The sequence below is a fragment of the Mizuhopecten yessoensis genome, unplaced genomic scaffold (assembly GCF_002113885.1).
Source record: "Mizuhopecten yessoensis strain PY_sf001 unplaced genomic scaffold, ASM211388v2 scaffold3229, whole genome shotgun sequence".
NCBI lineage: Eukaryota > Metazoa > Mollusca > Bivalvia > Pectinida > Pectinidae > Mizuhopecten > Mizuhopecten yessoensis.
This window is the reverse complement of record NW_018404940.1, coordinates 2,003,827-2,019,232: the sequence shown is the minus strand read 5'-3', so window position 1 is coordinate 2,019,232 and position 15,406 is coordinate 2,003,827. Positions and strand designations below refer to the sequence as shown.

Below are 15,406 nucleotides of genomic sequence, written 5' to 3'. Positions count from 1 at the left end.
TCAGTAGAACCATTGAACAACCTGCCGTAAACAGTATTATCTCGAACTAGTTTTACACTGCAACCGTTAGTTCTGTATCGTTTCATTACATGCAAAAGAGGCTTGCGACGCTTTGGAGGAAACTGTTCACTTATACCAAACTGGATACCGCGAAGGAGGTAGTCTCTTTCCAACACTGCTTGTCGATATGCGTGATAAATAAAGCGAGCAATTATTGAACGTTTCCTACTAGGAATGCATTTCTTGATACCATGCACATTGCCAAATGCTATGGTAACATGTTATCCAAATTTGTTCCATATAAATTCCTTGAGCTTGTCTTCAGTATTTTCATTGTATTGTTCCCGCAGACCAGTGAAAACTAAGTTCTTCTTCAAGGAACGGCACAGGAGGTCTTTTACAACACTGAACAGTTCTTTAACTTCTTCCTGAGGGAATGTTACTCACTGTCCTTATATCTGCGATGTTCCTCCACTTGACTGTCCATTCGTCTAACCGTTAGCTCGCTGGCCTCTGTTCTTGTCTTTACATCCTCATAGAGGTTACTCCTATTCTGCGCTGATGTTCCTAGTTCTCTCAAACGGTCTTTATCTCACATTCCAAACCAATCACTTTACATGCTAGGGATGTCACCGAAAACTCAAACTTGTCTGTGTTTTTCTCTGTTACGTTTGCTCCTAAACCGGTTACCAATCGACTGTCCATCCTCTGAATCATTGCAATGACGATCTCTGATGTAGCAGTACCACGCAGGGCCCATTGGGCCTCTCGAAAATCTTTCAATTCTATACTTATGTCTTATGAAAAGTTATTTTTACACAACCAATACAATTTTGTATGTGAGGTTTCGATGACTAGTACGATATATACACTGTCACCTTCATCAGACAAAAACAATTCTGATGAAGGTGACAGTGTACATATCGTCATAGTCATCGAAACCTCACATATAACATTTCATTGGTTGTGTAAATAGATCTTTTCATAAGACATACTTCCCAACATGAAGAAAACGTTTAGCTATACTAATGTCCATATGAGCTCCAGTAGACCGTGACGAATGTACAGGTAAGCACACGGGTAACAATGTAATGAAAAGGGCTATATATATAATGTATAGCACAAAGTGAATAGATATCATACATATTCCTACAGCCAGAGTTGCCACGAAAATCACAAAAGGTAAAACATCACGCCTTTCTATAGTTGACATCAAGGTCATATATGAATATATATGTCGTTCTTTTTGTTGAGCCTACTAGGTACGTCTAGCTGACGAGTTTAACGAACTCAAAAACAAAGTACCAGAAACTTTATCTTTTAATTGTATTTTCACATTAACAAAACCCCATTAACCATTTTGTCTTTAGTCACAATGGGGCATACATGTATCTATTTTTAACATTCTACTGGATAAACAACATTCGTACTGAAGGTCATTTAATAGAACGAAAGGTAAGCCGTCCTGCATTTAGATCGTCGACTAAGCTCCTAGTGCTTCCAATTGACGTAACCGGGGAGATAATTGTATACATCGTCTGCGGTTGCGCCTTATAGTTTGTCTATATAGGTCACAGTTGCAATTATATTGTCAGTTTTCAGTGTGTGTTTCGAAGCAACATGGATTTCGGCTCGTCTCTCAGCTTTAACACTGTGACAGTGGCTATCGTTGTTGTATTGTTGATCCTGCTAGTCAGTCGGACACTACAATGGTCTGCCAATGTCCCGCCCGGCCCATCTGGCTATCCTATCATAGGAAGCATGCCTCTACTGCGAAAAGGAAACATCCTGGAGATATTTCGAAAACTTCGAGCACAATATGGCGACGTTTTTAGTATAAAGATTGGACCCAATCTTGCCGTAGTCATCAATGGAGCCGATGCGTTGAAGGAAGCGTTCGTCAAGCGTGCGGATGAATTCTCTGACAGGCCAAGCAACTATTTGTGAATGTAAATTTGGATTACGTTTATAAAGTATTATAGTTTTAACAGGGGCGAAACTGGTTTACAAATAGTTTGTAGGCACTTGTTCAATTGGCTGGAAAAGCTAACCTCCCGGAAAAACGAAGTTCCACATCGGAGAGGGAACGGAAGGTTGTTGGTCATGTTGTGAGTAAAGGTTGAGGAAAACGGCTGAGGTACATGTAGTAGAGCTGGTAGTGTCATTGATTTCAAGTACAGGAGGGTATAAATACGATCGACGTGGTTGATAAATGTAATAAAGACAGCACCTCGCCGATATATCTGAAGATGGGTCTATCATAAGTTGTAAAACTTGATTAAAAACTACATTTCAACAGTTATGTATTGCTTTATATTATATTATATTATACCGTAAATGAGATAAGGAATGAAATTAAGTTAATATCAAAGATTCTTGTGAAGTTTCGGAATACAACATGAACGAGGCAGATCCGTATCGATATCATGAATGGGTATCAGAAACGATTTCTTTTATACATGAAGCGTGATAAGAAAATATGGAAAGTGTATAGGTATTGTTTCCTTGGTTATCAAGCAAGCTCAGTTCTTTTTACGCAAACAGGCAATGTTATAGGTTTTGCAGACAGAATTAAAATATTTGATGTTCTCTCTGCAGACAAAATACACACAAATCAAGCAAATTGTTGAGTGTGGTTGGGACAGTGGGCTAAGGAAGCACAGACGTTTTTGGCTGATGGACTTGACCCATTCTGAAAGTAAATCCAATCATCATGCTCTCGTTGTGGCCCTATGGTTTAATATACATGTACGGCTTAATAGATGCTATTTAAATTACTTAGTTAAAGACGGAATAAAATAACCTGACAAAAGAAAACGTTACTTTAGAAAATAAGTATTTACATGGTAGCATGTTTGGATAAATGAATGTCGTCCCATCGTGCAGAGAGAATGGTCACTTTTTCATAATTTGCTAGCCTACTTTCGACTGATATTCTATGAGTGCCAAATCAGGTCAGGGTGAGACATGGGAATCGAGGAATGATACCTTACTTTGAGTTACTTTGGAATACAAGAACGTTTCACGTCGAGGGGGGTTCTCTGACTTGGTCTCTGAACTTTTGATAGTTCGAATTTTCTGGACCACAAAATTGTTAATCGTTGTGGTATTAGCATTGTTCAATGTAAGCTTGACTGTTGCACTAATGTGTAATACAGGATACTTTCCACTCCGGACAAAATCATCTTTTGTTTATCTTAATTTTGTGTATTGGTCGGGTGGCGCAGTGAAAAGCGCACCTGCATCCGGGCCAACATAAGTGATTAATATAAGTTTTATAACTTGTTTATGTCTTTATAGGTATTGGTTTCGCCTCCGGTGATCACTGGAAACAAACACGGACTTTTTCTGTCGACACTTCGGAATTTTGGATTTGGAAAGAAGTCTTTGGAATCAAGAGTCCAAGAAGAAATAGAAGCTTATTTGGATATCATTGAACAACAAAACGGGCAATCTTACAATATAAAAGAAATGACAACCATGGCCATATCAAATATCATATGCAGTATTACGTTCGGAAACCGATTTTAATACACTGACGCAAAATTCAAACGACTAACGTCACTATTTGCTGGGAACTTAAGGTTAAATTCGGTTGGAGGGGCCATACGATCATTTCCAGGTGTACGATTTCTTCCTTGAGATATGATCAATGTAAAGAAGTTGATTCAAAATTTCACTGATATCAAATGTTTCGCTCTTGAACAAATAGCCGAGCATCGAAAAACGTTTGCAGAAGAGAATCAGCGAGATTTCATTGATGCGTTTCTGAGACAACAAATCAAACATGACGAAGATGATCCGATATTTGATGGTAGGTAACAAAGATATATGGTTAGATTGTTGATGAAGAAAAGATTATTATCATTTTACGTGTGTGATTTTATTCATTTTAAAACATTTGACATAACTAAAATCATTGTGTGAAATATATTAATAATAACAACCGCATGATCATATTAGATTCTTAGAAGGTATCAAAAATATACGTATTAAAAATGTAAAGATACATTATAGTTTTAATAACTATTGAAATTTTGTTATTTTTTTTATGAAAGGTGATTCATTAAAAGCCGTATTAAAACCTTATACACAACACCTTGTACCAATCTTTAAATCATAGCAAACATTTACCCTGCTGTTCTTTTCCCTATTTACACTTTTGACTTTTTCCGGAGACACACGATTTTGTCTTTTCACTCGTGTAAGCATGATGTCAAATATTCCAGTATTTCTTACGCCTGACATTATTTAATATCTTGTATGTCTATAGATATGAACTTAGCAACAGTCGTCATCAATCTGTTCCTTGCCGGGACTGAAACAACAGCTACCATGATCCGCTGGGCGATACTTTACCTCATTCACAACAAACCTATCCAAGATAAGCTCCGACAGGAGATTGAGACTGTGATCGGAACGTCAAGGCTTCCGTCACTTTGCGACAAACCCTCCATGCCTTACTACGAAGCTTTTATAACAGAGGTTTTCCGGATGGGCAACATCGCTCCACTGTCTGTGCCTCACGGTGCCAAGAAGGATATCCAGTTCCGAGGCAGGCTAATCCCAAAAGGGTCGGTCATTATGGCAAATCTTGACTCGGTTATGACTGATCCAGACCTGTTTGAGAATCCGGATAAGTTTCAACCAGAGAGATTTCTAGGAAAGGACGGACAAATGAACGGCAAAGAAAGGACTGTAATGGCTTTCTCTCTAGGTACTTATATATTTTTGTTTGTTTGCTTGCTTTTTATTTATGAACATATATATATACATATTTATTTATTGTAAGTATACTTTTGTTTATTGACGTAAAGACTAATTTGGATGTTTGGCCACTAGCATCACCGGTGAGTCGTAGAAGGACGGAACAGCTGTATGATGACATGTAATTCGTTTTTGGCATATTATATCTATTACTAAAGGTGTAATCACTTGTATGTGCATGTCTTACGTGTTCCTGTCAAGATACAAGGTAGTAGACTGATAAGTCTCCGATTGTTCCTTTAACAGAGGTTGTGACAGTATATAATGATACTCATTATTAATTTGAAATGAACAAGTACTCCTCTAATTTTTTAATTCATATAATTAAGAGATTTACGCACCCCCCCCCCCCCTCTTTTAGAAATAGTTCAGACCAATTATGAATCCAACCATTTTGGCACTTCAAATCACCGACGATCCTTAGGAGGTGTAAGCATTTGTATGTGTCTTTTGTTCATCTTTAAGTGATTATTTTGTGACAGTATAGTCGCTAATCTGAATATAAAAATATCCAGTTAATACTTGTATATATAGATTAAGTAAAGACTTTATCTGATAATATTATTTACAGGACGACGAATCTGTCTTGGGGAATCCCTGGCGAGGTTAGAGCTATTTTTGTTCCTAACCTCATTGCTGCAGAGGTTCGAGTTTCTCCCAGAAAGCCCCGACAAACTTCCATCGTTCGACTCCACCTTGGGAGTGGCGCGGGCGTCCACGGACTACAAGTGCTGCGCTGTAAAGCTGAAATGAAACATTAAAACAAAACATATGTGAGAACTTTGACCAATATGTATATACAAATATGTTTTAATTATTTAATCATTATACAATATGAATCGTATATAATCTCACTTTAAGTATGTAACATTGCTATTGTATTCATTTGCTTCAATGAACTCATTATTACACCTAAATATCGTTGGATTATAGATATAAACATATTTTTATTATCAGCATAATAACTGTATTTTATACTCAAGTGTCTTACTGATTGTTCCGAAAAAATAGTTTTGATGAATCTCTTTTTAAGCGCGAACATTTGCTAGGTGTTTTTATGTGAATTTCTTATTTATGAATAAGTTTTTTTTATTCAACAATGAAACACACATACAATTTCTGAAGGATGAAACAAACCCAAGCTAATGGCTTTAAATTTTTCTTGATATTTCAATAGAACTTTATCACGGTGTATTACTTTACACATGTTTTGTTCACTTTTATTTTTAACAATACAAAGCGTTTGGGAAGATTTTTTTAAAATACAGGATGCTTTATTTACTTTGCATATAACAATTTCCCAACACATTGTTGCTATAAAGTGTCCCTGTGTGTGTCCTTCTTAACAGACAAATCATGTTTGTGTCAAGTAGCTGTCAAATATATCCGGTTCATCACTGACATCAGTAGAAAGCACGGACTATACCTATATCACACCATACAGAAGAAAAAATAACTAACTTCGAGGTTTTCCACAGGTGGTCTGTTACGTTATGCAAACGAATACTGACGTTGAGGCAATTTAGATAAAGAATCCATCCCGAGGGCCAATATACAGTTTGTCATTGTTAATCTTATACTTTTTGACTGATGTTGTATGTATTATTTTGTGTATGTAAAGTTTATTATCCATTGTTTGCAAGTTAATAAAATGCATAGAAACTCTGTAAGAGGAAAAAAAGGTTGTGTCACTTATTACTTTTAATTATTTATAGTATTATGATTATACTCCATCCTTGTTTATCCAACCAAGCAAATTGTCAATGATCTTGATATCCCTTTTCCCGAACATTTCAAACGGATCCAGTCATTTAATCTTTGAATACGGTGGTTTGACTAACGACGCTAAACAATATACAATTGTTAAGGCATGGAAAGATGTGATAGCATGAGACTTGCACTGAAAAGTGCAAACATTTTAAGTAATTTGAACTACAAATCCATGAAATATTTAAAACGAAGCCATTTAAAAAGTACAAGAAAAATAACACCAGGTGTCTTCGGTTATGTAATAATACGTTGTTTTATCACATAGTGTACTGTGTTATCCAGTGAATATACCCATTTCATATTTGTTTGCGTATTAGCCCATGTAATATGACATATCAACCATGTGATTGGTTGTAAGTTTCAAGTGTGACGTCACGCCTAGGACAAGTACATCATGTCACAGACTTACGCATAGGAGTCAAAATGGCGGCTTTTTACATTTCAAGGTTACATGAATAAATGCCACAAATTCTGAATATGTGATGAAAAGGATCTCACAATCGTATTCGTTTCATATGAAATTTATATAACTCTTCTCGAATTTTTCATTTTAGCCCGTTAAATTGAAAAACTCTTAGACTCTTAGAAATCGCGACTGCCAACACGAAGGAATGTAAGCGAAACCAAGTGATATTCACTTGTCAGAACCAGACACCGATGCACTTCCTATTTGTGTGCAGTGTACTGCAGGATAGAAAAAAAGCAATTTCATCCCTAAGACGAAACTCAAGGAGAAAAGCAATATGCGCAGTATTCCCAAGAAGACATGCTGCAACTACAAAACATTTTAAACAAGGATTTTTCCCCTTTTACTTTCAATTTTTAATACCACTAAGTCAAAAATGGACGACTGAAGGCGGATATAGTTTAATGAATAATTATGTTATTTGACTTTCTGAATCGTCTCTTTAATATTTTTACATATGCTTCGTAATTGTAGTGATTATGTTCAATTATGTTTTGTTCTTGTTGTTTTATGTGACTTACATTATGTGGTCTAGTGGATGGTGCGTTGTAATGTTAAACAGTTATATTAAATTAATAATTCATACCTTTTCATCTCATCAACTGTATAGTATACACTTACTAAATACTAAATGTTCTCTCTTGTTGCTAGATAAGTAGATTTATTTAGTGCGTGATTTAATATGGTCGTATAAACACAACACAACACATGTGTATGTAATCACTTGAAGTATCATTGTCCCACTACATTGAAGTTATTCGTACATACAGTAACCTCTCCTTACTTTCGTTTTAGATATAACTAGCACAGATTGGTCAGGACACTTTCGTTTTAGATATAACTAGCACAGATGAGTCAGGACACTTTCGTTGACTAGGCAGCTCAGTCGGTTAAAGCGACAATATAACAACAAAGTTCAGGGCTCGAATTCCCGTCTAGTCCAACTTTTTTTTCTCAATCAGAGTACTGTTATTGAATATTGTTTCGTTTGTTTCATTTCTATTATATTTAAGAGAAGTCCCGCATGGTAAAGATTCCTTTTCAGAAATTATCTATCAAACCTATATTCATGTCGACAAGTGCGGCTTCCAGTTCACAGTTTCTGTTTTGGCAGTGGGTTGAGTATCCTGAAGTTTACATCAATTATATGTAATGTTATACATCAAAGACGTTATGCTTTTAAAAAAGCAAAATAGCGAGTTATATCACCTGGGAATATGAAAAGGCCAACCGGGGTAAGATAGCTAGTGGAGAGATGTCAATAGTTTCGCTTTACCACCACATCGCTTCATAACTTTGATATCTGAAGTGGGATAATTTTGTTTAGGATATACATCTTGAAAAGCACTCATATCTTTATCAATAAGTAGGGTAAATTATGTTCAAAAGCTTTTCTTGTTTATTCTCTATGTGTTTCAAACAAAAATATCGATGTCATTCCTCAACGGTATTAGACAACGACCCAGACAACTGTGATAATGATATGGTATACACACCGCCTCGGTAATAAAACATACCTAAATACATATATTAATTGTAAAAGCAAACACGGATTCATGGAAAATGCATGTGTCAAGGGCTAAAGTACTTCATCTGAACTTAATACTTCCATCACAGCAAATTTGTAATATCAATATCAGTGGCACTAAACTTTACTTATTGCATGTGATAAAAACGTTGCCATGTCATCAATATTATTCATCAATTTGGAAATATGTATGTATCAAAGTAATATAATATATAAATAAATGTACGAATCAAACGTGTTGCAACGTTTCAACACCAACTGGTCCCTTCGGCAAGCGTTATCCATAATCAAAGCTTGACAAAGAGACCAGTCGGTCTTGAAGCGTTACGACACGTTTGATACGTCCATTGTTTTTGTAAACGTTTGATACAAAGAAGCTGTCATGTATTTGATCATGATTTTATCAGATAGGACAATCAGATATGTTTTCCTCTCTATTCTATCCACAGGCACCTTTCTTTAATTCAAACTTTTCTGTATGGAAACCACAGACCTGATATCAACATGCATGCAAAGTATCCTGACGGTGGTCGAGAGATTCATCATAGGTGCTTGACGATGTAATAAGATTACAACTAATTTCTTTTACTTTTCACAGATGAACGTCATCTAGTTTGCTGGCTGAATGAAGCCATCACAGATTGGTGTGTATCCACACGATTAAGTATAACCGGTTGGCTGATATAGAAAGTAACCAAATTTAGCAATACAATACAATAGTATTCAAAACACTAGTTCCGTGAACATATTGTGTCTTTCTACATTTTGTTTTGATTGGACAACTGTAAACTGCTTTTGAAAAGGACTTTAATGTGATAATCGTTGATGCGTGCAAAATCACCATTACGCTTTCTATCTTTGAAATAGTGAAATATTGCCGAATCTCATAAGGATGTTATCTTTGAATAAAACACAGCATATGCGCAAAGGAAAGATACGTGCACCACCTCAATATTGGGGTAGAAAGAATTTTATAGAATAAGCATGTTTTAGTACCGGATTTGACAGTGATGCAAACTAGGTTGACTACATGCCATAAATGAATCTGTCGAGTATTCTGCCCAACCAGTTCTTTTCCCCGTTTTTCCCATCCAATGTTTCGAATGCGCATACACTCGGAAACCGTATCTGTTCCGAACGTTTCGTTGGAGTGTCTCCATTTTTCGGTAACGATTTTGAATCCATATAATATTTCCGTACAATTTAACGTGCACTGCAGTGCTCGCTGGAAATGACTACTTTACCACCAGTCACAACACCGTCTTCTGTCTATTCCGGTCTCTTTGCAATATTTAATGCGTACCCTTTCATTTTAAATAGAACCGTTAAAATGTTGAAAAACTCAAGGAAAGAAAACGTCTATTAGCGTTGCGTTCCCATAACAATATCTTTTTCAAGTTTAACTGCTCCTAAGAGCGTGCCTTCCTGCAGTTCACAGAGTGCACCAACCTTGCGACAGGACTCCATGATGTATTTTACCAAACTTGCAAGCTCCTCCAAGCAACAAGAAGAAAGAGAAAATATTTTCCAAAGTATACATTTATAATCAATTGGACAATCTGTATTTATTTCCTGTCCCGTCGATAAAATATTTCGTCTCATGTTCCATTTTCTGCCGAACATTTTCTAGGTATCTTTCTGAAGGTTAAAAAACATGGTGAATGGTGACAGGGCAGACAAAAGAAGGAGCATGCTGTTCCTGATTATGTCTCTGAAAGTAATCCTCCATCAACCCAGATGCAATGATGTATTCGTCGAACCGCACTTTCTTGAAAAGTTCAGTATGGATGTGAAATGGGCCTTCTATAAAATCACATTGAATGCACGCGTGTTAAGACATATTGTACCACGGGGGTATAATTCTTGTACACCACTTGAAAAAATATTATTTTCGTTTGATTTATGGAAGTAAAATTTCTTAATCTTATTCTTTTAAAGTTACCCCTACCCTTTATTTGTGAAAAAATATTCATTTTTCACCATGTTTTCTAGATTAAATGCTTGATATAAAAAATGGAGGGTCCGTGTGCTTCTTTTTTGTCCCATTATTATTTGTGTTATTGTCACCTTTTTCGGGGTCAAAAATCAAAAGTGCTTCAGTTACACTAAATACGTAAAAAAACAAAACAATTATGTAAAATTTTCTATTTTGTTGCATAATATTTTGATCATATTGAACATTATAAAGTTGTATAGCAAAATTGGACCTGCTACAATTAAAAATGAAGGTGAAATTTTTGCATTTTGTGAAGCGCAAGAAATACACATTAATACACATTTTCAAAATTGCCGCCGAATTGGTCATTTTTTTAAATTCTTGTAAAAAAAGTTCTACAAACGACAAGCATCTAGGTTTTTTTGACATATTTTTCAGATGCGTGTTTGCTATTAAACTTGATCATAATTTGTTAAATATTACAAAAACCCGTTACACCAGATCAAAACGAGACTTGAACGTTATTTAAACCTCAGAAGAGTACATCCTTAACGTACATATGTCTGTCGTTCTATGTATTGACCTGTTGACTCTGATATATTAACGTGGAAGGGATGATATGCGTATACGTTTATATTTTTGAATCGACATACTTTATGACCCCTTATTTTACAGATGAGCTTACTTCAAATCAAACAAAAAGTCGATTGATTATTTATTTATTTTATTTTATTTTTGTCATTTTTTTCCTTCGTTTTCTTCTGGCATGTCTCTTTGTTTATATCTGTCAATGTCAAAGTCTGGTGTCAGGGCCAGAGGAGACATAAGCTAGACACGTGGACATATTTTTATGCTATAACACGTGGCGGGTAAATTATTGACCTTGCCTATATATATAAAGGACGGGTTTTAGATTCATTTCACATGACGTATTAGGAGATAGTGAAATGTACACATCGTCTGTGGCTATATACAATCAACATGGATTTCGGCTCGCTATTCAGCTTTAACACTGTGACAGTGGCTTTCGTTGTTGTATTGTTGATCCTGCTGGTCAGTCGGACACTACAATGGCCGGCCAATGTCCCACCCGGACCATCGGGCTATCCTATCATAGGAAGCATGCCTCTACTGCGAAAAGGAAACGTCCTGGAGACATTTCGAAAACTTCGAGCACAATATGGCGACGTTTTCAGTTTGAAGATTGGACCTAATCTCAACGTGGTTATCAATGGAAAGGAGGCGTTAAGAGAGGCGTTTGTTAAAAGAGGGGAGGAATTCTCCGATCGACCAGGCGGCTTTATGACAGAAAATATTTTCCACTCTAAAGGTAAATTGTGAAAAATCAAAGTAGATGCAAGTCCTCTGACAGTTTATCAGTACATGGATGAATATAATAGTTGCATTCTTAACTCTAGGACTATATTTAACAGAAAAAAATATCTCCCCTCCCGTTATATGAAAATCGTTTTTACCTGTGAGGGTATTGTTGTGGAATATTCTTTACTCTATGACTATATTTATCAGAGTAAAAAAACAACAACAACATACATACAACTAACATTTCATTCACATATATTAGTGAGGTGGGAGTGGGTTACGTGCCGTGAATGATTGGATAATTAGAAAGTATCAAAAGGGAAAATATGCATAGAAAAATGAATATATACAAATATAAAGATAAGATTGACAGTTATATCGTAATTACATGACTCATGAGTTAATGTTTCGAATAATTGATCACATAAAACCACCGATACAAAATCAGGTTTAAATCGTATATAATCTTACTTTTAGGTATTGGTTTCTCTTCTGGTGAACACTGGAAACAAACCCGGACATTTTCTCTGTCCACACTTCGGAATTTTGGATTTGGAAAGAAGTCTTTGGAATCAAGAGTCCAAGAAGAAATAGAGGCTTATTTGAAATTCATTGAAAAACAGGAAGGACAACCTTATGACATGAAAAAAATTACAACCATTGCCATATCAAATATCATATGCAGTATTACGTTCGGAAACCGATTTGAATACACTGACGCAAAATTCAAGCGACTTACATCGCTTTTCGCTGAGAACTTTCGGTTACTTTCAGTTGGAGGGGCCCTACGATCTTTTCCTGGAGTAAGATTCCTTCCTGGAGATATGTTCAATGTGAAGAAGCTGATTCAAAATTTCGCCGATATCAAATCTTTTGTTTTTGAACAGATCGCTGAGCATCGAAAAACGTATGAAGAGGAGAATCAGCGAGATTTCGTCGATGCGTTTCTAAGACAACAAATCAAACATGGTGAAGATGATCCGATATTTGAAGGTATGTAGCAAAGGTAGCAAAGCAGAGAATTATTACTCTTAAACAGTGTATATTTTAAACACTGTTTGATCAAACAAAAATCAATAGTGATCATGCATTGGTAAGTATTATCCTGTATTACCAAAAACGTATCAGAACACTTTTTTTTAATCTTTTGACCCTCAAAAGTCTAACGTTATAATTCAAATTTGCTGGATTTAAATTTTGTTGGGAAAGTTTTTTTTCTTTTGTATTTGTTAAAATATGCTGTCAAATATTTCGTTTTTTTCCTATACCTGGCATTATTTTCTAATTTTCATGTATGGACACAGATATGAACTTAACGACATCCGTCATGAATTTGTTTGGCGCCGGGACTGACACAACAGCTACCATAATTCGCTGGGCGATCATTTACCTCATTCACAACAAACCTATCCAGGATAAGCTCCGACAGGAGATAGAGTCTGTGGTCGGGACGTCAAGGCTTCCGTCACTTGGCGACAAACCCTCCATGCCTTACTACGAAGCATTTATAACAGAGGTTTTACGAATGGGCAACATCGCCCCACTGTCTGTGCCTCACGGGGCCTTAAAGGATATCCATTTCCGGGGCATGATTATCCCAAAGGGATCGTTGATAATACAAAATCTTGACTCAGTTATGACTGATCCAGACCTGTTTGAGAATCCGGATAAGTTTCAACCAGAGAGATTTCTAGGAAAGGACGGACAAATGAATGGCAAGGAAAGGACTGTAATGGCTTTCTCTCTAGGTACTTATATAGTTTGTTAGTTTGCTTGCTTTTCATTCGTAAATTTTATTGATATAGATATTTGATAAAAATGATTATAGATATTATTTATATATTGTAATTACATTTTGTTTATCGACGTTTAGACCAGTTTTGATTTTTTTTTTGTCCCGTTAATAAGCATCACTTATAAATTATAGAAGTAAAGAACAGCTGTTTGGTCCAGTGTAATTCCTTGTTCAATATTTGAGTGATTATGCTCTGACAGTTTAGCCGCAAATCTCGAAATAAAGTAAAGATGTCCCATAAACTATTGTATGCATAAATGATTTGATGACTTTATCTGATTATATCTTTTACAGGACGACGAATCTGTCTTGGAGAATCTCTGGCGAGGTTAGAGCTATTTTTGTTTTTAACCTCATTGCTGCAAAGGTTCGAGTTTTTCCCGGAAAGCCCCGACAAACTCCCATCATTTGACGCGACCCTGGGATTGGTTCGGGCGTCCAAGGACTACAAGTGCTGCGCTGTTAAGTTGAAATGAAACATTGAAACAAAAAATCTGTGAGGATGTTTAATTATATCATAGAGATGTTATCATATAGAATTCCATTTTGTTTGTAAGTTTGTAATATAATCCCAAAGGACTAGACAGAATTTGATGAAACTTTTCATTTATTGTACTCATGAAATATCTATGGAATACAGGTGCTCTTATGTGCGGCCTCGGAAAACAGTTCATCTGGTGGGTCCCAACTCCTCGGGAAAATAGGTTCGGCTGTTGACTGATAAGGCATGAAACAACTGTAAAATGTGATTTCGGTATTGAGGGTTTTGCAAATGTGAAGGTTAAATGGTTGCTATTTTATTTTCATGGTAGACAAGACCCCTCCCCACTTAAACCATCTTAATAATTCATGTAGTAATTCAGGCAAATTGATGCCTTATCTTAATGTGATTGCAACGTTACATATTAACGAGATCTAACTCTGTGATACTAATTAAGCTGCACACTTATCCAGTGCCATTTTACTCTGTATTCAATCCAAGTGTTTTCACGCATGTATTTCGGATTATTTACACACATTTGAGTAAACTGATACAATATAAACTGAGCATACCATGTTTTGAGTGCATGCTAGAGTTGATCACAGTAGCATAGAAATAAGAATACAATGTATCATACTCTGCCACGAAGGGATGCTAATAAACGTCCCTTTGTCCAACCACCTCTATACAAAAATGCAAAGGAATGAAGTGACGAAAAACCGTGTAAGCGTTAAACATTTCTTTCGTAATATGGAAATATCGTGTCCTAAAAGTTTGTGGATGGTAAATTTAATCCACAAATGTATATGTGATCCCTGTCACTCTGGTAAAATACAAACTTCTTCCAACTGGATATTTTGGCTCTGAAAAATACAGCAGACGTCCCGGGTGAGATCCCTAACGAAGATATTTAAATATCAATTACCACGGTCACATACTTGCCGCTATGAGCCACGAAAAAGACTATAACGACTGTGGTTACCGGTTACATAGTTTATTATCTGTGTCTCCATATGATCTTACCTGTTCGCTTACCTGTAGTCACGTGCATGCGTGTGTACACACTCTGACATATCCTATACGCTTCGTTCCATATAAAATTATTTTTGAAATGACCCCTGCTTTTTACTTGTCTAGGTCTCTGTCTCCTTGCTCCGTGCTAGGTCTACCCCAAAATGAGAAAGGTATATTAGGACTTGAGGAAGGGGGAGCACCATCGATCTTGCTGCTATATTTCCATGCAAGATTTTTCTTATTTATTTGAGCAACCAATGGTGAATGGGCTGGGGTGTGATAGGGTGGGGTGGGATGGGGGAGGGAGTGGGAATGAGAGGGAATGAAGG

The 15,406-nt window shown here is 36.2% G+C and overlaps 2 protein-coding genes across 2 annotated transcripts; both read left to right on the top strand.

Annotated features, from left to right (window-relative positions):
* The first annotated feature begins 1,470 nt into the window (after positions 1-1,470).
* On the top strand, positions 1,471-6,436 carry LOC110447112 (cytochrome P450 2D4-like). Its single transcript, XM_021492563.1, has 5 exons — positions 1,471-1,943; positions 3,114-3,124; positions 3,644-3,814; positions 4,274-4,717; positions 5,339-6,436. Exons 1-5 carry the CDS (start codon positions 1,621-1,623, stop codon positions 5,518-5,520), a joined length of 1,131 nt encoding a protein of 376 aa, XP_021348238.1. The 5' UTR covers positions 1,471-1,620; the 3' UTR covers positions 5,521-6,436.
* Positions 6,437-11,311: 4,875 nt separating this feature from the next.
* On the top strand, positions 11,312-14,680 carry LOC110447098 (cytochrome P450 2J6-like). The gene is made up of 4 exons (XM_021492549.1): positions 11,312-11,797; positions 12,265-12,780; positions 13,092-13,535; positions 13,877-14,680. The coding sequence occupies exons 1-4, from the start codon at positions 11,449-11,451 to the stop codon at positions 14,056-14,058; spliced, it is 1,491 nt and encodes a 496-aa protein (XP_021348224.1). The 5' UTR covers positions 11,312-11,448; the 3' UTR covers positions 14,059-14,680.
* Positions 14,681-15,406: the final 726 nt, after the last annotated feature.